This window comes from Caretta caretta, chromosome 3 (assembly GCF_965140235.1).
Source record: "Caretta caretta isolate rCarCar2 chromosome 3, rCarCar1.hap1, whole genome shotgun sequence".
NCBI lineage: Eukaryota > Metazoa > Chordata > Testudines > Cheloniidae > Caretta > Caretta caretta.
This window is the reverse complement of record NC_134208.1, coordinates 208,128,558-208,150,249: the sequence shown is the minus strand read 5'-3', so window position 1 is coordinate 208,150,249 and position 21,692 is coordinate 208,128,558. Positions and strand designations below refer to the sequence as shown.

Here is a 21,692-nt window from a genome sequence, read left to right as displayed (position 1 = left end):
TATCAGTTATCTTCCCTCTTTAGTTTTTTCCCCAGTTCTTTACGATACCTGGTCCAGCAGCATGTAGACTTACTTCACACACTGCAAGAGAGGGTGTTGAGTTGGCCACGTCCAGGAATCCTGGGAGACATATTCCTGAAGTTAACAAACGATGAGGTATGGTAGTGCTCATGACAGAATACACACAACAAAGGCATCAGAATTGCTTTAGTTTAACGATGTATAATGGTGGGTTTGGATCAAACAGAACTGCAGATTTCCCCCCCAAAATAATTAGGTGTCTGGCTGTATAACAAGTTTAAAAGAACTCTAGGGATAACAAGTCTACCTACCATACCACGTACTACATACCAGTTCAAGTCAAAAATGGTACAGCCATTATAGAATCATAGACATGCAGAACCGGAAGGGACCTCAAGAGGTCATCTAGTCCAGTGGTTCTCAAACTTTAGCAACCCGAGGACCCCCATTTTGATTTAAAAATTTCCAGGGACTCCCAAGCCACCCCTCTCAGCCCTTGCCTTGCCCCCTTCTCCGAGGCCCCGCCCCCGCTCACTCCATCCCTCACTCTCCCCCACCCTCATTCACTTTCAACAGGTTAGGGCAGGGGGTTGGGGTACAGGAGGGGGTGCGGGCTCTGGGAGGGAGTTTGGGTGCGGGAGGGGGTGTAGGTGGGGGTCCAGGCTCTGGCAGGGAGTTGGGTGCAGGAGGGTGTGTGGGCTCTGAGAGGGAGTTTGGGTGCAGGAGGGGGGTGTAGGCTCTGGGAGGGAGTTTGGGTGCAGGGACACAGGACCAGGACTCACCTGCTGTGTGACTGAGCAAAACCTAAACCCTCATGGGCCTTTGCACTGGTAAATCTGTGGCAGTGCAGTGTGGTTCCTCTGGAGGGGCCAACAGAGCAATGTCACGCAAAAAAAATTTAAAAATAAAATAAAAAGTCCACAGTGTGAACATGGTGCCTCATGGTAACTGGGTCGGATGGTGCCAACCCGTTGTGGCTCCAGGTGTAGCATCAGCCGGCCCCTAGGTCTTATCTACACTGCCACCAAGACTTTGCTCAGATCCTGACCACACCACAACACAGGATGACTAGCTAAAGAGTCTGCAGGAACTGGGTGAAGGCCCTGCACACATCCACTGGTGTAGCAGGGTTTGACTGTTGCAGCTTGACAGGCACCATGTTACAATCGTTTGGTCGTGACTGTTTCAGACTGGGTTACAAGTACATGTACGGATAATGGTCTAACTTAACCAAGCTGTGTGGTATCCCTCCCCATTCCTCTGCCCCTTCTGTACACCTCGGAGCCAACAGTGAGCCTGGGGCTAACCCTGCAGAATTTCAAACCACTAACATTCCTTACTGAGCATTTATGGGTTTGTTCCTCAGAACAATTTTCTGGACTACTACATTGCTTACTTGAGGGACCTGCCGGAATGCGTCTCGCTGATCCACGTGGTGATTCTGAAGGAGGTACTCTTCTTCCGTGTTATTTCAGAGACTCATCCACCATGACACACAGTCATTAGTGGCAATATTGAAGACACAATCAGTACCCTCCCCCCACAGTGGAAAGTAGCAGTTTGACAAATCAAATATTAGTGTATTCCTGGAATTTCTGTAAGGAATCAGGTGGTTGAAATAGTACAGAGATATCAGTTAATCCTGAGCACAGGAAACATGGCATAGAGAACCCCAAGACACGCTTCTGAAATCAATGAATCAAGGTCTGCGATTGTCTTTAGCCCCAAGAGCTACTGATGGCAGCCGCTGACACCTTTCGGCATAACTGTGTCATTGCTAATTATACACTGGCTGCCTGAGAATGCCGGGAGAGTCTTGATTTTCTGTGAAATACCTGACCCTGTCCCTGGATTACCCCAGTCTGTGCCTCCAAACCATCCAATCTCTCTGTTTGCAAACTGACACCCCCACCCCGCCATCCTTGCCCCACTTCCCACAGCTGTTGGAACATAATATTTTCCAGGGTCTCTTCCTGCCACTTTTTTCCATCCCGCTAACCAAATTATTTCATTACCAAACACTGGTTTCTTGAATGATGGGCTTGTTGATCAGTTGGTTGTTCCGAGTTACCAAAGGCAGCTGTCTCATTCTTATGTCACCATGTATTTGAATGAAGTTACATCCAGAAGTTCAATTGGATCAATATCTGTAAAAAACCTCCCCCCGCTAGGAGATTCTCCCTTGCACCCCATCCAGACCACTGCCTGGGAGGGTATGTAGGAGAATGGATAAACCTTTCCACATGCCCTGGAGAAAGACCCTTTCCTGAGACCTCCTTGCTGCCAGCCTCTTTCCATTCATGCCAGGCGTCTAATGGCTCGTGTCGCTCAGTTGGATGTAAGTGCTGTGGTATCTCCCAGGGGAGAGGGGCGGTCTCTAAAGGCCACATGCTGATATCCTTATTCATACAGAGTAGTGTCCTGCACCTTGAGGAGTTCCACAGAAATCAGTGGGCTCACAGTCCAGCCCTTAGCATAACATGATTGGGACTGTTGTCACCTCATCTCATAGTCATTCATCTGTCACTCCCTGTGAGTTGCTGTATGTACTGTACAGCATCATGTGAATACAAACTGCACTGGGAACTTACATGCCCTAGTGATGCTAAATCTACTTTCTCCAATTCAGGTGGAAGAAGAAATTAAGTCTGACCTCTACATGCTGTTCTTTCATATAGTCCAGCGTATCCCTGAATACCTTATTCAGTTACAGGTAGGACTAACGCATGAAAATTGCCTGGGTCTCCTTATTGGCCTGTGATGATAATAATTGGTATTAATGTTTACACTGCATGTCACTTCTCTCAGAGCTGGCCTTTGAGGCTTGCACAGCTGCAGCCACCCGGCGAAATCTCTGGGCCCTTGAAAGTGGAAGCCAGTGGAGACTGGTCTCTCGGAGTGATTTCTCGTGAGACTCTCTCATGATTGGCAGTTTCCTCAGGGTCAGGACAGCCTTTGCATCCCGGGAATGCCCTCTATTCTGAGAAACCCCAGATCCTCTCTCAGCTGTGAGGGATGTGTGGGCTTCCAGTGACTGGGCTAGGATGGCTGGGAACTACTAGCCAACCATGTACAGCGGAGTCCGCTCCTTTGCTGAGTAGCCAGCATGGTCTCTAGCCACAGAGGTGGTGGCTTACTAGTGTGAGAGGCAGCATGGCCTAGCGGGACTGGCATGGACATGAAGGGCTCCTGTTGTCCAGGCCCAGCTCTGACATCAGCCCACACCTTGGCCATGGCTGGGTCATGGCTTGATCCCTCTAGCTGAGTTTCCCAATTTGGAAACAGTGCTAATCCGTCCCTGTGGAGTGGCGATGCTCTGGCTATGACTCAGTGCTTTTACAGGGGTGTTAGAGATGGGGAGGACCTGTGAGGGGGGGGGGGGGAATGTAACCTGGGGTGTGGCTGTGAGAACGTCAGTGAGAGGGAAGTGGAGCCATGAAGGAAGGAGCGGAGAGAGAATGCAAACAGGATGGGAGCAGCCTGCTGAGGGCTAGATGTGGGAGGAAACAGGGAGGGGATAAAGGAATGGCAGAAGAGGCTACCCAAGGAAGAGACTCACACATTGTTTAGGTTGGTGACCGCTGTTGAGGGGATGGGTAACCCTCTCCTTGCTGGCATCCCATTTCTCTGTAACAGGGACATACAAACTCCGAGGGGGCAAGGCTAGCAGCACACAAACAAGAATGACAAGTGCGGCAGAAACAGCTGGCTCTTGCAGAAAGGAAATTGGTTTGTTGGGGATGCAAAGGATCATCTTGCTGACGCTCCTCTAAATCCTCAGGCTAGCACTGTGCAGACTGGGGCGATCACAGCCAGGGTGGTGTGAGAACTGGGTCTTGGGCCTATCCCAGAAGAAAAGGCTGGCTCTGGCTTACCTGAAACAGTTCTGACCGCAAGGGAGAAAGGCAGCAGCAGTGCTATATAAAGGCCCAGGGAGCCTGGTTCATTTGTATGGTGGTTGCCCCTAGAGGTCCCAGCCCCATTGTCTTAGGCACCGTCCAAATGCCTACAACCCCTATCTCAAAGGGTTCACACAATGCATTTTCAGAGCCTCATGCAGTTGGTTGATTCTTAGTACTAACCCAAGTAACGTTGGCTCCTTTGCATGAAAAGAGCGAGGACATAGTCCAAATGGTCTGATGTGGTGATCGATCCACCAAGAATCGATTTAGCAGGTCTAGTGAAGACCTGCTAAATTGACCACAGATCGCTCTCCCGTCGACTCCGGTGTTCCACCGGAATGAGAAGTGTAAGATAAGTCGACGGGAGAGTTTCTCCTGTCGACCCAGCACGGTCGAGACACCACAATAAGTCGACCTAAGCTATGTCAACTCCAGCTACGTTATTCACATAGCTGGAGTTGCGTAACTTAGGTCGACTTAATCCTGTAGTGTAGATGTGCCCTTAGTACTAATCCAAAGTCACGCTAGCGCCTTTGCATGAAAAGAGCGAGGACATCATCCAAACGGTCTGCTTCCCTTTGCACCCCAGAACATCCTGAAGTACACCGAGCAAGAGCACCCTGATTACTACCTGCTCCTGGTGTGTGTGCAGCGCTTCCGCGTTTTTATCTCGCACTACAGCCTGCTATTACAGTGCAACGAAGACCTGCTCATACAGAAACGGAAAAAGCTGAAGAAGTAAGTCTGGCACAAGATATGGCCCTGTACTCTCAGGGAGAAATGTTGGAGCAGGTGGAAACAAAGGGCCAGATTCTCTGTTGGTATCCATGGGCCCACTGCTCCAGTGCGGTCAAACTGTAACATTTCTACCAGCTGGGGATCTGGCTCCTGTGAGATCACAACATTTGTTGTCAAGTTTTGGATCAGATTTGGAGCAGCCACTTCCTGATGGTTCACAGAAAGAAAAGAAGTTCCTTTTATGTGTTCTAAATGTATTAGCCATTAATTTAAACAAATGACTTCTTGGTCTATCCTAGAAAAATTACCTGTTGCTGACAGCAGGGGGCAGACATGGATTCAGCTGCAAGCATCCAGCAAATCAAGGTTAAGACTTGCTTTGAGCAGATTTTAGCCACTGCTTGCTGAAATAGCTTTGAATAGGCCCTGAAGACCTTACAGTCTCAATAGACGAGACAGAATTATTGTTCCAGCAGAAGGGGAACTGAAGCACAGTGGGTTAAGTAAGTTGCTTGATGTCCTGCAGGAAGTCTGTGGCTGAGCTGGGAATCAACCCTAGATCTCCCCAGTCCCACATGAGGGCTGTAACCACAAAGACGTCACCCTTCTCACAAATGAGGCTCTTACTGAAGCGATGAGCAAACTTGCCATGTGCCCTAAAAAATAACGGACTGTGCTGCTTCTACTGATCTCTTGCTCCTCTTCTGCCTGGTTCTGTTGACTGGTGATGAATTTCAATTCCCCTAGGTCGTCCCTCGTTAAGTTATACAAAGGTCTGGCTTCTCAGTGTGCCGATGCCAGCCAGGAGGGTTCTCAGACACCCAGCACATCAGCCATCCGAGACAGCGGGATCCACGCCGAAGAGGTGATGCAGCTGTTCCCTGCAGCCCCCTCTTCTAGCACAGCAGCCACGTAAGCCAATTGTCAGGCCGGTATCACTTCCCTCCCCACACAGCCCCAACAACTAGAAATAGCCAAGCATGTTGCTGCAGCATGGCCATCCTGGGGTGGGTCCTCCGTGCAGGGTAATAAAGCTCTCCATGCATTCTCAGGGGGAAGTACATTCTGGGGGCAGGTTTGAGTGGTGGGGAATGCCTGGGGAAGGGAGAGGTACATGACTCCTGGAAAACAGCTTAGAAATTCTTGATGTAGGAGCAGAGGGATCGTAGTAGCCAATCAGAGTCAAGAGATTTGCATTATCCAAGTGGAGTTATAGCAAAATAACTCCATGATTATGCAAATGCCTGCCAGACTATCCAAAAAGGTTAAAATATGCCACAGCTGAGGAAGAGCAGGCTAGGTCAGGAGAGGTGGTTATCGGAGGTGCACGCAAAGCGGTGGGGAAGCGCGCCATTTTTCTGTTGTAGTCAGTGCTTGTTGAAAAATAGCAAGGACTTCCTAGAAGATCTGCTGTAGCTCCAACAGAAGGAAGGGCATGAGGAAGAGTTTACTGGCTGAGGGTCTCTGGCCTGTTCTCTACAGGAGGTCAGATTGGATGATCAAAATGGTCCTGTCTCGACCTTAAAAATCCATTAAATATTTGGTGTAAAAAATACTGAAATGGTTTTCATCCTGCAGGTTGGGACAAGGAACCATTTTTTATTTATTTGAAGGTTTTTCTCAGATTTTTATATAACATTTTCAGTTTTTGAATGAAAAATGTCCACCACCTCTCATTTTAATACAGTTTTTTGGAAAGCTGGTCTGGGTTTCCGAGGCCAAAGATTCACTCATTAAGACCCAAGAGGGTGAGCAGGGCTGCCGTGCTAGCCTGTGCAGTCCAAATCTGCTAGGGATTCATTCCGATAGATTTTCCCGAAGCACAATAAGGCATTTTTCCTTGTTGCAAAACCACAAATGGCATGAGAGAGTTTTGTGGCATTTCAGTAATCCATCGCCATTTGCTTAGCTGTGTGGTTTAAAAGCAAGTGAGTGCTATGATCCAGTGCATTGTAGTGACAGCCCACTTTGTCTGCCAAGGAACACTTCCACCTGCTTTGCAGTTCAGGTGGTTGGGGATTTGGGGCTGAATGTTCACAGGGAGTCAGGCTCCTGCCATCCACGGACTTTCATTTTACGAGCTAAAAACTAAGTGAAGAGCCTAACTCCTTTCTGAACTTTCAGCCCTTTTCCGCTGACCTTTTTTTCCCATTGGAACATGCTGATTCGTCGGGTTTTGACACTTTTTTTGGACTCAACATTTGGTTTTGAAATGGTCCAGATGTATCATTTCAACATCTTCTCAGTGCGAAACCCCAGCTTTCCGGTTCCAAACAACATCAACACATTTTTAAACAGGTTGAAATGAAACAACATTTGGAAATGATTGAAACCAAATATTTTGATTGACACAAACCCCCCTTTTATATATGTATGTATTTATTTATGGGGATTTTCCGTTTGCAAAAATTTTTGTCCCAGTTTTGGGCTGGGAAAATCTTTTTAAATCTCAATTTTTCTTGGGATGGGAAAAACCGTACGTACTTGGGTGGCTAGCCTGAGCCACTGCCTCTGTCGCCGCGGCCGCATGGCTATTTTTCGGTGCTGTCTCCCGCGGGTTAGCGCATGTACATCCACCGGAGCTGGGAATCACACTTTTTCCCATCCCTGCCTCCATGCTGGCAGGAGATGCTGACCAGATGTGACTGTGAGGCACCTTCTCCAAGAGGAGCGCACCCCTGAAACCCACAGGGGAAATCCCAACGTATTCAGCTGGAATTCTCCATGGGGGCCTCTGCCCAGCCCTCCAGCACACTAGGGGGAACCAGGGGCAGGGTCTTCCCCGACCCCTGGAAGGGAAAGAGAGAGAGGCAGGGTGAGGCATGGCCCCTGAGCTAGGGGAGAGTGACAAGAGATTGAACAAGAGCAGGACCTCCCCCTCTGCTCTCAGGAGAGGGGACAGGGGCTATCCTCCACCCACCCGCAGCTCCGCCTTTCTTTAGCTCTGAGTGCGAGTGGATGAGCGGCCTGTGCTCACAGAGTTACTGCACAGATACTGGAACGGCTCCTGCAGGCATGGCAGGGTTTACATCACTCTGGGGTCTAGTTGCACTGGGACACCCACGTACAGTCACCAGCTGGTTCCTCCCTCCTGCCAGTCCAGGCCTGCTGCTTTCTGGCATTTGCTGCACCATACAGAATGCTTGCGACACCCGTATTGAATGGCACTTGAGTGACTCAGGTAGTGGCTGAACCAGGCTTGCCAAATGCATGTGTATCACAGTTCTTTCTGTATTTCCTCCCCCCGCTTCCTTCCTTTTTAAGGCATTTGATGCCACAGATGAAGAAGAACCAGCCTGCCATGATGGAGACTATCCAGACTGGGAAGCCATCGGACTGGGAAGTGGAGGCTAGAAAACACGAAAGGCCAGAGAATATCCTCGCTTCGTCTCAGTTCCCTGAGCAGGAGCTAAAGGCCATGTCCATCCCCTTGCAAGCGATCCCAGAGATGGAATATGAAACTCCCCCAGCCGATCCAATGGGAAATGCCGAGAGATCTGTCAGGACCTCAATGGAGCTGCTGCAGGATGCTAGAAGCTTTGCTCCAAACTATGAAGAGTTGGACTATGGGGGGGAAGTTTTCACCCTGCCAGGTCCCTACGAGGACGAGACCTTTCAAAACCTGGCTCTTTTTGAGAACTGCTCCCCGGCCTCCTCTGAATCCAGCCTAGATATTTGCTTTTTAAGGCCTGTTAGCTTTACGGTGGAACCAGACAGGACAGATCACTCATCACAGCCGCTGCCTAAAAGCAGCAGTGCTTACAAACAGGAGGTGTTTCACAGCAAAGGCAAGCAGCTGAGCAGGTCCCTGAAGGAGTTCCCCAGGAGCACTGAGGGCATGAGCACTAGACTCTACAGCACCAGAAGCAGCAGCAGTAGCCAGTTGCAGCACAAGCAGGAGAGAAGCATGCAACCTCACCTGATCTCTGCATCATCTAGAAGCTCCCAAAGGAGCTACTTCCCCCCACCGAGAGGGCTGGGGGACAAACAGAGCTTTTTGGAAGTAAGGAGGCGAAAATAAAAAAGCAAAATTTTGCAGCAGGGTCAGAGAAACTTTTAAGGGAGAATTTTCCAAAATAGCTTCCAAATTTGCACATGCATAGCCTTCTCCTGCACAGATACATCAGGTGGTGAGAAGCAGAAGGGCACAATTTGCACCCAAATACCAGGCTACAAGGGGGCAAATGCAGGTTTGGTGAATGCAATTTTGTGGGTGCAGGTTCAGAGACCACTTTTGAAAATTTGGCCCTTCTTGTGTGTCTAACTTGTTTCTCCCACCTGTCACTGAGACCCCACGATCCAGGCTTTTCTCAGTGCTGGGCAGCCCCCTGCAGCAAGCACCTTGCTGGAGGAAACAGGTTAACAATGGAGCACAGCCTTTTGAAATGAGGGCTCAGACCCCTGTTGGCCTGCTGGTGGTGGGCAAAAGAGGCAGAGCCAAGAGCGCCTGCATTAATTAAGACAAATGCCATTAGGGCCCGATCCGCAGCTGCTATAAATCCATGTGGCCCCACTGAAGCCAGTGGGCCCAGATCCTCAGCAGGTGTAAACCTTTTCAGCACCACTGAAGTCAGCCCAATTGCAGCAGCTGAGGATCTGGCCCACAGGCTCTAGCCCAACTGGCACCTGATTTCCGTCTCCAGAAGCAGTGCTAACCTGTGTCTGAACACGGACAGGGCTCCGCTGTGGTAATCCCGGCTTTGTACAAGCTTATACAAAAGTGACGGCTTAGAACAGGACACAGCACTAACCCTCACTGGCACAGGGTGAGGTAAATTCAGACCTGGGGGGGCACTTGTACCGCCCCCCCCCCCCCCCTCGGAGGACATATTTGGTTGCACTGTCCCCTCTGAGAGGATCCTCCAGGGATGGGCACTGTTGGCCTGTGCGCAGAGCTGGGGAATGCCCGGAAGGGGATGGGGAGGAGCGAACAAGGAGAGCCCTGGAAACACTGAAGAGATCACACAGAAGCAAAGACAATGCAGATTAGAAAACGGTGGGGAGGAGGATGGAGAAGCGACTGAGGTAGGGCCGAATGCCTGGGGAACAGCCTGCGCAGAGTTGTTAATAATTACCCCTAGCTCTTATCTAGCACTTCTCATCAGTAGACCTAAAAGTGCTTCACCCAAGGAGGGTGGGATCCTTGTCCCCATTTTACAAACAGGGAAACTGAGGCACAGGGGGGTGACTTGACTTGCCCAAGGTCACCCAGCAGGCCAGTGGCAGAGCTGGAAATAGACCCCAGGTGGCCAGTCCAGTGCTTCATCCACTAGACCACACTGCTTAGTTAAGCAGGCATCAAAAGTCATGGAGGTCTCTGGGGTCACTGCCTGCCTAGCAATAAGGGGTGGGATCAGCAGAAATCAGCACTTAATGCTTGAGTATGGGAGGAACTTGACTAGGATAGCTATTGCAGAACAGCTCCCCGCTCTCATTCTGGAGTAGCTATAGCACTTTAAACTCACCCCCTTCCAGCACCACTTCCCCGTGCAGACCACCCTTTCGAGGAAGGGGCCCTGCAGCATCATTGCCTCAGCACCAAAAGGGGACAAGTTCGGGGCAGTTGTGAATGGACTTCAGGGGCTCAGGGAGGAGTCCCTGACTGACACACTTATGTTACAGTCCCCGTGTCAGTGAGTGGTGACCTCACGCTGTGCCCTGCGGGTGCGCATACACTGAGTGACCAAGCCAGCGGCACCATCCGCCCTCCCCCAGAGGCACCCTCTGTCCAACACGGTGAGCCTGCCCGATGCAGGATCCACTGGTAGGGGGTACCACAGCCCTGCACCGCTTTGGCCCGTGGTTGGTGGAGGGATTCTGAATCCCTGCAGATGAAAAGGCGGAGTTGGTAACAGGGACATTGTTCAGCTTCCTGACGTGGCTTAAAACAGTCGCTTTGTATAAGGGTTATTTTTGCCCCTCAATTATTCTTCCTCGGTTCTCCTGGCTTTACAGACCCCACATTAACTGCTGTGCAGAGGCATCACGACTGCAGAAGTCCGAGCGACGGAACAGTCTTCCCACATAGACATGTGCAGAGTGTAAATAAGGTTCAGATTTTTAACCGTGAGGGTAATTAACTACTGGAACAACTTACCAAGGGCGGTAGTAGTCTCCCTCACTGGCAGTTTTTAAATCAGACTGGATGCTTTGCTAATAGATATGCTGTAGTTCAAACAGGACTTAATGTAGGGAAGTTCTATGGCCTGTATTATACAGGAGTTAAAACTAGATGAGCACAATGGTCCTTTCTGTCCTTGGAATCTATGAATCTATGAAACCAGACTCCTCAACATGACCTGGCTGTCAGGTTCCTCCGTTTCCTCCACTGCAGAGAGAAGGGTGAGGTTGTAAATGCTGGTTAAACCATCTTTTCCATTTTAGGAGCTACATGCAGAAGACAACACCAGGTTCTGCCAGAAGGATGACAACGAGCAAACATCCTTCAGCGAGCACAACCCGCGGCAGGAACCCAAAGGGGGCTTCCGGAGCTCCTTCCGCAAGCTCTTCAAAAAGAAATGAGCAGCCCAGCAGGAGGTGGGCAGTGATCTAACTCCTCTAACTGCTACAGCTCTTCCCCTGAGCTTGCAGACAGAAAACAATCCAGGGCTGCAACTTCCAGGTCCAGGGCCAACACAATAGAAAAAAGGGGAGAGTTTTCCATTGCTGACTCACAAAAGCAGCTTGCTCTCCCTAAAACAGTGGCAGGGTGCAAGGTGGATCGAAATGGAGATTGTTAGAGGTGGGGCAGATTTATTTGGTGACAATAGGAACCCACCGAGCCTTCACCCAAAACCTAAACTCAACTTTCCATCAGGTCCCACTCTCAATCATTTTTCTCTGCCCTGCCACGTTCCTTTGAGGCCCAAAAGTGGAAGTGCATGCGAGGGAGGCTGCACTTGTGGGTTTTCAGCCTGACTGGAAGCGGGAAGACCTTGGCTGAACAGGATTTCCAGCTTGGTGTTGGAGGGCTGAGAGGTTCTGATCAGCGTGGAGCTTCGGCTGGGACCCTGGCTTTCTGAACTTCACCATCCCTGGCAGTTCTGCTGTAACTTTCATTCTGCATGACTCCCTCTGATCTTTTCAATGCTGCAGGAACAGTAGCTCTTCCTGCCATATTCTTAGGATATATTATTTGTATTTTGGCAGCCCTTAGTGATCACGGCCCCATTATGCAAGGCACTCGGTCACATATGTAGTTTATAGGTCCCCTTTTATTTTCTTTTTGCTACCGAAAACTCAGCCTGGGGCCTGCGTCTCACTGTATGTCTGTGCAGCACTTGGCACAATGGGGCCGTGATCTTGGTTGAGGCTTCCAATGCTACCGTGGTTAATAATCGTGACTGTGAAAGCTCTGTACCTTCCCTGGCCTAAGCAGTATCTTGTGAATTAACCTGGAATGCACCACCAGTTACAAGTGTTTCTTGAGGTGTGAGGACTCTTCTTTTCTTTTTTTTTTGCCATAACAAAGCTATGATTTCCCCCCCTGCTCATGCCATGGCAAACCTTTAGCCTCAGAAATGATAGCTACACAGAAAGTTACCGTGTATCCTTTAGTTAAAATGAAAAAAAGGAACAGAAGGAAATCTGTGCCCTTCCTGGATGCAATACGTACTGAGCTTTGGCAGCAAGGGCAGTTGTTTACGTAGGGCTGTAACTCTGGAAGCAGTTTATTTATGATGTGTGTTACTCTAGTGCCTCGGATGCCACCTGGGATTGGACCTTGTTGTGCGTGGTACTGTACAGAGTAAGACAGAGCTCCCTGCCCCAACAAGCTTACAATCTAAATAGACAAGAGCAAGGAAAGGTGTAGAACACAAATAGAGCTCCCAAACCCCAGAACCATAAGGCTGCATGGATCTCTTGCCATTTCCCTGGGTACTTACACTGGAGATGAGATTGACTAGTATATTGGAATCCTCCAATCAAAATTACAAACGGGGCCATGGACCTAAAAGGTGACCTGGCCCGTTCCACTGTCACCTGGGGATTGGGCCCCACTGTATGGCTGGTGTGTTTGAAATGTGATACGGTTGAAATCTGGCTACAGAAAAAAAAAAGATGACCCCTCGGAGACAAACCTGTTGAGTTCTTCTCAGCTTTCCCTCTATTAGTAGAATAATAGTTTGATTTATTTGTAGTTCCATAGCACCTAGGAACCCTCGTCATGGACCAGGATCCCATTGTGCTCGGGGCTGTACAAACACAGAACAAAAAGACACAGTGTGCCCCCAAGAGTTTACAATCTAAGTATGAGAGAAGAGTCAATAGATAGATACAGACAGCGGAGGACAAGGACAGTGCAACAGTCCTGATCAGCATGATCAGCAGTGGTCTCTGCACACCAGCTGCCTAACGGAATCAAGTTGTTTGTAGACCTTGAGGAGGACAATGAGGTAGCTTTGTGGCTGTCTATGGGGAGCTCCTCCCCAGTGCGAGGGGCAGCACAGGAGAAAGCACTGAAGGGCTTGTTTGAAAATGCAACAAGTGGGCAATGGAGACTGGTGTCATGGGCTGATTGGAGGTGGGAGTTGACATTTCAATAGCAAATGAGAGATGAGAGGTAGGTGGGGATAGGCCTTGAAAGTGAATACAAGTAGCTTGTGTGTGATGCATGAGAAAAGGGGGAGTCAATGAAGGGATGCAAAGAGAGGGGGGACATGGTCAAAGTGGCGGGCAAAGACACTGATCTTCGCAGCAGCATTCAGAGTGGGTATGAACGGGACAAGATGACATTAGTCAAGGCCAGAGGGAAGGATGTTGCATTAATGAAGATGTGAGATGATGAGAACTTGGATGAGTTCTAGCTGTGTGGATGGACAGGAAAGACTGTATCTTAAGAGAAGTTGTGAAGCAGGAATCTGCAAGATTTAGAGAGCCTGGATGTGAAGATTTAGAGAGAGATCCGAGTTCAAGATGACACCCTATTGCAGGCCTTAGTAACAGGCAAGATGGTGGCGCTGTCCACAGTGATTGAGAAAGGAAGTAGGAAAGAGGGTATTCGGGGGGAAAATTAGGTAAGTTTTAGCCAAGTTTAGCTTCAGCTGGTGGCTGCACATCTGTGAGGAGATGTCAGAGAGACTGGACCAGATTTTAGTTTGGACAGAAGGAGGCAGTCTCAAGGAGAGAGGTAGATCTGAGAGTCATTGGCATAGAGATGACAGTTTTGTGTTTGGATGGGATTATCCAGCAAAAGCTGTAGAGGGAGAAGAGAGCCCTTTGGAACACAGGCTGGATTAACGAGATTGGAGGGCAGGGCTAATGTTTTTTGGAGGCCTCCCAGTACTAATGAGAGCAAAAAAGTACTATCAATAAGTCACGTATGATACTGCATACACACAAAAAGAAAATCAAAGACAATGAACAGGTTATATATTTCCTGGATAAACATAAAAACATAAAACATTGAGTCAAATGAAAATGTTGTGAGTTTAAAATGACATCTTGTGAGCTTTAAGAGCTGCAAATTCAGTTATTGTGTTCTCAGATGACTGTGTGCAAAGTAAATCCCATTCAATTGGCATGATAGCAAGAGCATTAAGCTTCATTTCTCCTGTAGTTGACCAAAGATGATGTTTTTGGATTAAGGCAAGCTTAGAGAACAATTGCTCTGCTTTACAGTTGGCAATGGCTACAGTCAAATACAGTCTCAACACAATGAAGATCTTCAGGAAGATGCTACTCAGATCATGCAAAAATTTGATTCCAGTAGCACTCTTATCCTGCATGTCACAGTATCTTATACATGCTGAAAAATAAAACATTTCCACAAAAGGACCAGACTCTAGATCATTCGGGTAAGTACTGAGCAATGCCTGAATGCATGTTTGCATTTCTTCTTCACTTCATACTTGTTCAAGAAAAATAAGGAAGCCAAATTTTGCAGATAGTTCAGCATAACATTCACTTCTTTTTAGTTCCGAACTTAGTTTATTGAGGATAACATAAAAACATTCAACCTCTCATTTCCTTCGGTCTTGTAATGTCACTTTTACATCAGGAAATTTTTGTTTTACCGTACATTTATTCTGTAGGACTTATCACGTCCCAGTTTTTTGCTTGTGTCTCAAAAATTGTCAAAATTGAGACTGTAACCTTGTGACAGACTTTTGCAAGGAAGTCAGCAAATGAACACCAACAAGATCCAGACCTGGCTTTTGAAACAGACTAGTGTTGTCAAACCTTGCTAGTATCACAGTCTATAAGATACTCATAACTGCAGTTAGCACATTTCCTTGTACAACTATTGTGCCTCTCCCAGTTTTACCGTTTTCCTTGACATTGTGTATTGTTTCTTTCAAACAATGTTGGATGCCTTCGTAGTCTAGTACAATTGTTTTACAAGATTCAGCATGACAGGACCATCTTGTCTTCGAAATGGTTTTTAGGGCAAAGAGTTCTTTGCTCACACATGACAACATTGTTGCACAGAAGCTGCCATTGCCTGGGTGATGCCGCATTAAAAAAAAGTTTCTGAACAAAACTTAAAAAGTTTATGACTTCCAAGCAAGAATCAATGCTGCAAGTTCCAACCATGTTCAGAAAATAAGCTGTGCATGGCACATACACAGCTGGTGGGCTTAGTTTTTGATCTGAGCTTGAAGACCATCATACTTTCCAGACATTGTAAGAACGGCCATACTGGGTCTGACCAAGGATCCATCCAGCTCAGTATCCTCCTGTCTTCTGACAGATAACTGATTAACATGAGTGATGTCAGGACTTCAGTGTACTGCCAAAGAGAAGTATTTCACCTGTTTGACTTCAGGGACAGTGAATTCCAAAACCTTATGTTTCATTAGCTCAATGAACTCATCACAGATTGGTTTTGACGGCTCGGATGGGTGACCTTTCCCTTTGTTTCCATAGCGTTTCATGGGCTCACTTAGAAATGGGTCAATTTTGGTGATGCTTGAAGAATACCTAGATCATTTCTGTTCTGAGGAGAGTTGGTAACTTCCTCCCTTCCTCTAAATACGAATCATGTTCAGCGAGAAGCTTAACAACTATCACAACACACCCTAAAACTTCTTTCCAGTAAGCAGTTTGCATTAGAAGCAACTGTACCATCTCTCTGTCAATCTGATGCTTGCCTTGTGAACATGCTAGCCATTGTGATGTTCCACACGGTTTTTGTGGATTTACAATACCTCAACCAATGCCTCTGATAACACTCATTTTACACTGCACTGGTGCACTATACTTCATATGTTGTGAGGTGGTCCTGCTGCTCACAATCCCCACCCATCTGACAGAGTTCCTTCTGATCCCATCGCTCCATGAATCTTGCTCTTGCAAGTAACAGGAAGGATTGCTGAATGTAAAATTTGTGATTATCATGGGAATCAGCAAGTGGAAAAGAAAAAGTAGTTTCTCAGCCACCTGGGAAAAAGAATTTAAATTCATTGAAAGAAGTAGGAAAGGAGAGAATGCTGCATCTTGCCGCTAGTGTAAGTGTGACATTATTGTTTCAGTTTGTGGGAAAGGTCCTGTAATACAAAATGTTGAAACTACTAAACAGAAATCAAACACAAAAGCTCCAAACATTCCAAACTTTTAAAAAAAGTTTATGGCCCACCCTTGACAACAGAGTTCCTTCAGCAGAACGCACCAAACATTTCATGTAGTCAAGCTCCACCACTCTTATCTAAGTGTGGATTGCACAGCAAAGTGAATAGAACTATTTTCAGTGAGTCCAAAATTGCTAAAAGAACTACATTTGTTATCTGATGACCACTGACGCCTCCAACATAGGTTCCATGAAATGCTCCCCGCTTGTTTTAAGGTATTTCCATTGTATTACTGGTATTAATTATTGTTTCTTAGATTTGTACAAAGACTGTTAAGAAACTTCCTGAGCATTCGCTACTAATGCAGGCAATAGGATTGACAACTTTGAACTAAAATGATCGGACATGTCAGCACACAAGGAGACAATGTGTGTTAATTATTCTAAATTTAAGTGTTTTCCAAAACTGAAAGAGTAACAGTGACCTTCTTGCTACCACGATGTCAACACAGGATTTGCAACGACCAAACGAAACATTGCTGTAGAAAACCTAGTTTAAATGTTTACAGCCATTTTAGCATTCGCTCACCAAGTGTTCAATAATTGGCAGAGTTTTGCAAATTTGCTGGGGTAGAACACTCTATAAGTCTATGTTACGTTATGTAGTCACACCTGGGCTGTCCTTGTACCTGCTATTGACTGACTGGCAATGTGTTAGAATGGGCTTGCAAGTTACTTTCAATCTTTGGGGGAAGACGAATGCCCTAAAGTAATCTGGGATAGTTTTGGAGACTAAGGAAACAAGAATGAAATTGCTGAATTGTACTGTTTCTTCTTGAGTCAGGCTCTAAAATAATTCGGACAGTATTGAAGCTCTGGAGTCAAACTCGTTCACACTAACTTCCTGGTTTGAACTGGTGTCCACAAGAAACTAGAATGCAGTATAAATGACAAATTGTATGGTTACTTTCTGAACTCCAAACTGGAGAATCTCAATGAAAGTGAATGAAGGAATTGTGTGAAACAGATTTTCTGCTTTTTTAATCACTGAGCTCAAAAGTATTTACAAACCAGATCTGACCTCACTGAAAATAATGTGCACAAGAAACTGTCTCATCATTGGCAAAAGTTTTCTTTTGAAGAAATTACAGACGCTGTTGAAGTCTGCAAAACTGATCGTTATGGACATGGATGAGTTATATGAAAAATTGTGTACAATCGAAGAAGTCATGTCATTTCCTAAATTTCAAGACTGTACAATTGCTAATGAGAAATACCTCAAGATTTTCAAGATGACAAAGCCAAATAGATGTGTAAACTTCAAGAATTTGAATAAAATCAGTTCTTACCTACTTTCCCTTTCATGTAGCAATGCATACACTGAAAGGGTAGTTTTGTTAATGAATTGCACCAGCAAGATGAGAGTAATTGACTGGACGTGGACACAGTGAAAACCAAACGACAGAGTTACTGCAGTTTTGAAAATGCTGAGTTCAAAACCAAGTTTCCAGTATTCCTCAACAATAAGACGCTATTAGAGGCCGCCATGCCGGGGGGAAAAAATACAAGAAGTAGACAATAATTGAAGGTTCATGCAATGCTTTCTATGAAATATTTTTTAATTGAGGTTTTGTCCTCATTTTTAGCTGTAGTAAGAAGGACTTGGCCTCTTTTTTCAGTTCCCTGTGATGGCCACCCTGTGTGTAACACCCCAATGGCAATGTCACTGGGACCTGACACCCTTTTGTTTAGAGACTATCTGCCCAGCTGTGTAGGGAGTGGATGGATGGGGAGACACCTTTAGCTGGGTGAGTGGGGTAAGGGAGGGGGACGGACACCGCACAACGGAGGAATATTGACCTAGGATTTTAAACTGCATCAGGGATGTAACACAGTGCCATTACCAAGAGATCTGCTGCTTGTGCCTTTAGGTCTCCTGCATGAATAGGCCTTTCCCCTCCATAGTACTAAAGCTGCTCTTACATCCCCTGAGAGCACCAAGGAGCAGGCACTGGCAGAAACCTGGGAAAGGAGGGAGCCCCCTGTAATATCTCCTGGGTCAAGAGAGGGGGAGGTACTCTCAGAATGGCAAAGCTGGCAGATGGGAGCAGCTGAGAGCACCCTGGGAAACGTGGACACTTGTTTCCCTGTAAAATACTTACCGTTTTTAGCGAGCTTGGAAATTAATAGAACTGGTGGATGGTACGTTTCTGCTCCTAGATCACTTCTTGTCCCGTTTTGCAGTGTCCTTGGAAACGTCACAGATTCCACGTGGTATCGGCTCCATGTCTGCAAAATGTAACCAAACTGCGTGGGGGTGCTCAGACCCTTGGCTTGCTCACCCTGCGTCTCACAGGCTAAGGCCCAGCGTTTGCTTTGAGACAGCTGCACTCTAGCCTAGTTTCCTTTCTGTGACAAATAAACTTTGCTTTTAAATAACCCTAATGACTGGAAAGCACTGCTGGTTCTTTGCACTGACCGCTGGCTATGGGGCACATGGGGCAGGCTGCCCCAGCCAGAAGCAAACTGACATTAAGGAAGTCAGGAGCAAAAGGGAAGAATAAGCTTGCACCCCTAGTCAGAGGGGATGGAGTTGCTGTCTCTCCCTTCTTGGAAAGGAGCTGCCCTAATGCAGTCTGGGCACAGGAGAGCCCAGCACCCACAGGGGCGGAGCTATGGTTGCATACAATTCATCCCCTCCAGCAAAGCGTCTCTCAAACATTCACCCTAAGGGGTTTCCCTTTCACAGTTCCCACAGCACTGGTGATCAACACCACCTGTTCACCTTCAGGGGCCACCAGAAACCTGTAGCTACATGGTGGGGGGGCGGGGGTCATTTAATTTGGGCATCAGCTCACCTCCCTGCACTTAAAGGGTGATAGCTGGCTAGCTTTGAGAGCTCCAACACTATCCGGCCTTGATGAAGCCAGCAGATAGCGCCTCTTTGGGCAGGTGGCTTTGGTGAGGGTGGCTTGGCCTCCTTCACAGGATAGGAAGAGAGGCTTTGCCAGACTGGATCAGCTCAGAAGGTCGCTCCAGCCCAGTAGTCACCACCAGCTGCCTCAGTAGAAGCAGCCCTGCAGGAGCACAGGGACAGTGGAGGAGCTATCTGGCCTGCTCTTCAGCTGGGACTGGGGCACCTGAAGCCATCCTACCACATTTGTCTTCAGCAAGCTGGTAGCTCCCCATGGCATTCTAGATCTGAGCAGCCCAGAGAGCCAGGAAGACATCAACCAACCCGGGGGCATCCCGGAAAGGGTCATTTAACTGGGGTCTGGTTAAATGGGTTTTTTTTTTTTTTTTACTGTATTGTAAGATGGGCATATTTCATACTTCCCTGCTCTTGGGCAGTGGCTCTGATTAGGTTCTCAGGAATTGGAGAGCAAAATATTTTTGCACTTTGGGCGATGCAAATACATAACGCAAAAGCATTTTCATCACCACGTTCATCCGCTTCACAATATACTGGGGCTCCCCATTTTTATATGCAAAAGTCCCAAGGGAGTTGTGCACGTAAGAAAAGCCTGCACATGGTGACAAATGTGGTGGGGGGGGGGGGGAAGAGCAGGGGGGAAGGAATGTCGGGTCATGGATTTCATGGGTAGACCAGTAATCTGGGATTAATGCACAGGAGGAAGCGTAGAGTGGGGACAAGAGGAGTCACTGTTAAGAGACAGACCCCCGTGGCGCCCGGTCCTGCACTCAGAACACTAGAGGCACAGGGGACTTCGGCTCAGATCCAGTGGCACTGTAAATTGCAACAAACCGATTACAGTGGCTGTACACTGGTTATAAAGGGGGGGAGGCGGTAGTCATTAAGTAGCATAGTCCCAGCTGGTATGGGAAAGGAGTGTAATTTACAAGATGAAGCAGTAGCAGGAAAAGGAATTAGCATAAGGCAACACACCCACTTCCTAATCGAACACCGCCCGTTCTGGTCCTGTCCTTTCAGTGCGTAGGCTGCATGCATTTAACACAGCCATTGATTGCCAAGGGTATGCAAGTGGCATGACTTTGCCATTTACACCCATTTTGAGGTGTAACTGTCGGCACCATTTACATCACCATCTCATTTGGCCCAAAGACTTCCATGGGAGTCACCGCTGCTTACTCCAGGCTGCAATCTTCTGCTTGGGGCTTGGAACCAGCACACACTAATGCGTCTCGTTTTGTGACGGACACATCAGCGGAACCTCCGCGCTGTGCTTTGTAACGCAAACACTGTCCATTCAGATCCACAGGCCCAGCGGTGGCTGTGCAGGGAGCACCAAGCCACTAGGACCCATGCATTCGTCACCCCCCAGGGCAGAATGCCGCAACTCATGCTAGCTGAGGTTGAACGTACCCACTACATGGAAGCTACCACTAAATTATTACAAAGCCGGCCACTTAAAGAGCAATAAGGCCAGCATGAAGGTGTATCACATCAGCGCACTCCAGCTTCCAGTGGCTGCCAGATTGTTTCTGGACTGACTTCAAAACCTGTGTCCTAATCTACAGGGCCAACAACAGGCGAGGACCTGGCTGTCCCACAGACCCTGATCCATCCATGGATTGACCAGGGCTACTTTGCTTCTTAGGGATACTGCACACTTACAAGCACCAGGTTCGGACAACCCAGGTACAGAGTCAAAGTTCTCAGCAGCAGATCCCAAAGCTGATCCCAGAGGAGACCAGACTGATCCCAAACTCAGCTCCTTGCCCCTCAATGGCATCTCCTCCCATGGAGGCCTGGGAGAAGAGACAACTGTCTGGGAACATGGTGGGGAGGTCATGTGGCAGCTCATGGCACCCTAGTGTTTTAGAGCAACTAAAAAGCCAGGAATTAGCACAGGGATGCTACATCAACGCATTAATAGATGGGTGGGTTCCACATCCCCAAAACCTGAACTGCAAACTCCTTCTCAAATCCCCAACACACCCAGGGGCCTGTGACCCTCATTACTAAGGGATAGCCAAGCACTCAGCTGACTGACATGCCCCAAGTGATTGAAACATATAGCCATCCCAATCTTGAATATCTGAGTGGATTTGCTATAGGATACAAAGCCACTTACCACCTAAAATCCAAATCAAGTCAGTCCGATTAAAACCATATGACAGCTGTTCTGCGTCCTGTACGTTTGAAGGGGTCAGGCCAGCTCTTCAGCGGACAGGAGTTCACATCCCAACTGGCACCCATGCCGGCGGTTTCACTGGAGACACAAAAGACTGAATGAACATGGAGTAGTTTGAGCTTCAGGTCAGATTTCACCCAGTGCACTGCCACTGACTATACTGTATGTTTGGTGGATTTTTAATTATTAGTTGAAAGAAGCTTAAAGAGATTCTGCTTTACTTTCTCTCTCTTCTTTCAGACTTCAGTGACTGTTCTGTACACATTTTAGAAATCTTTTTTAAAATGTGTCTCACATACACGGATCAGAGGAAGTTAGTGTCCCACCACTAACTGGAAGTGACTAGAATCTTCTCCCATGGGCAAGTGATTACAGAATTGCCCATTATGGGTGAGACTTTTTTTT

General features: G+C 47.6%; 1 protein-coding gene and 1 long non-coding RNA gene across 5 annotated transcripts in view; one reads left to right on the top strand and one right to left on the bottom strand.

Moving 5' to 3' along the window:
- Positions 1–18,610, top strand: part of ARHGEF33 (Rho guanine nucleotide exchange factor 33) — a 51,828-nt gene extending 33,218 nt beyond the window's left edge. For 2 of the 4 annotated variants that reach the window (XM_075127282.1, XM_075127281.1), the window contains 7 exons: positions 24–156; positions 1,388–1,471; positions 2,651–2,734; positions 4,513–4,661; positions 5,409–5,573; positions 7,926–8,664; positions 11,046–18,610. In XM_075127282.1, coding sequence (XP_074983383.1) covers positions 24–156; positions 1,388–1,471; positions 2,651–2,734; positions 4,513–4,661; positions 5,409–5,573; positions 7,926–8,664; positions 11,046–11,183 — 1,492 coding nt within the window. In that variant the 3' untranslated portion in view covers positions 11,184–18,610. The remainder of the gene's footprint in view (positions 1–23; positions 157–1,387; positions 1,472–2,650; positions 2,735–4,512; positions 4,662–5,408; positions 5,574–7,925; positions 8,665–11,045) is intronic. The other 2 variants (XM_075127280.1, XM_048842412.2) reach the window with 1 other exon arrangement.
- Positions 54–21,361, bottom strand: LOC142071668 (uncharacterized). Its single transcript, XR_012667896.1, has 3 exons — positions 21,228–21,361; positions 18,333–18,459; positions 54–120 (listed from the first exon to the last, which is right to left on the bottom strand). It is a non-coding gene; the product is annotated as an uncharacterized LOC142071668 (long non-coding RNA).
- Between the last annotated feature and the right edge of the window lie 331 nt (positions 21,362–21,692).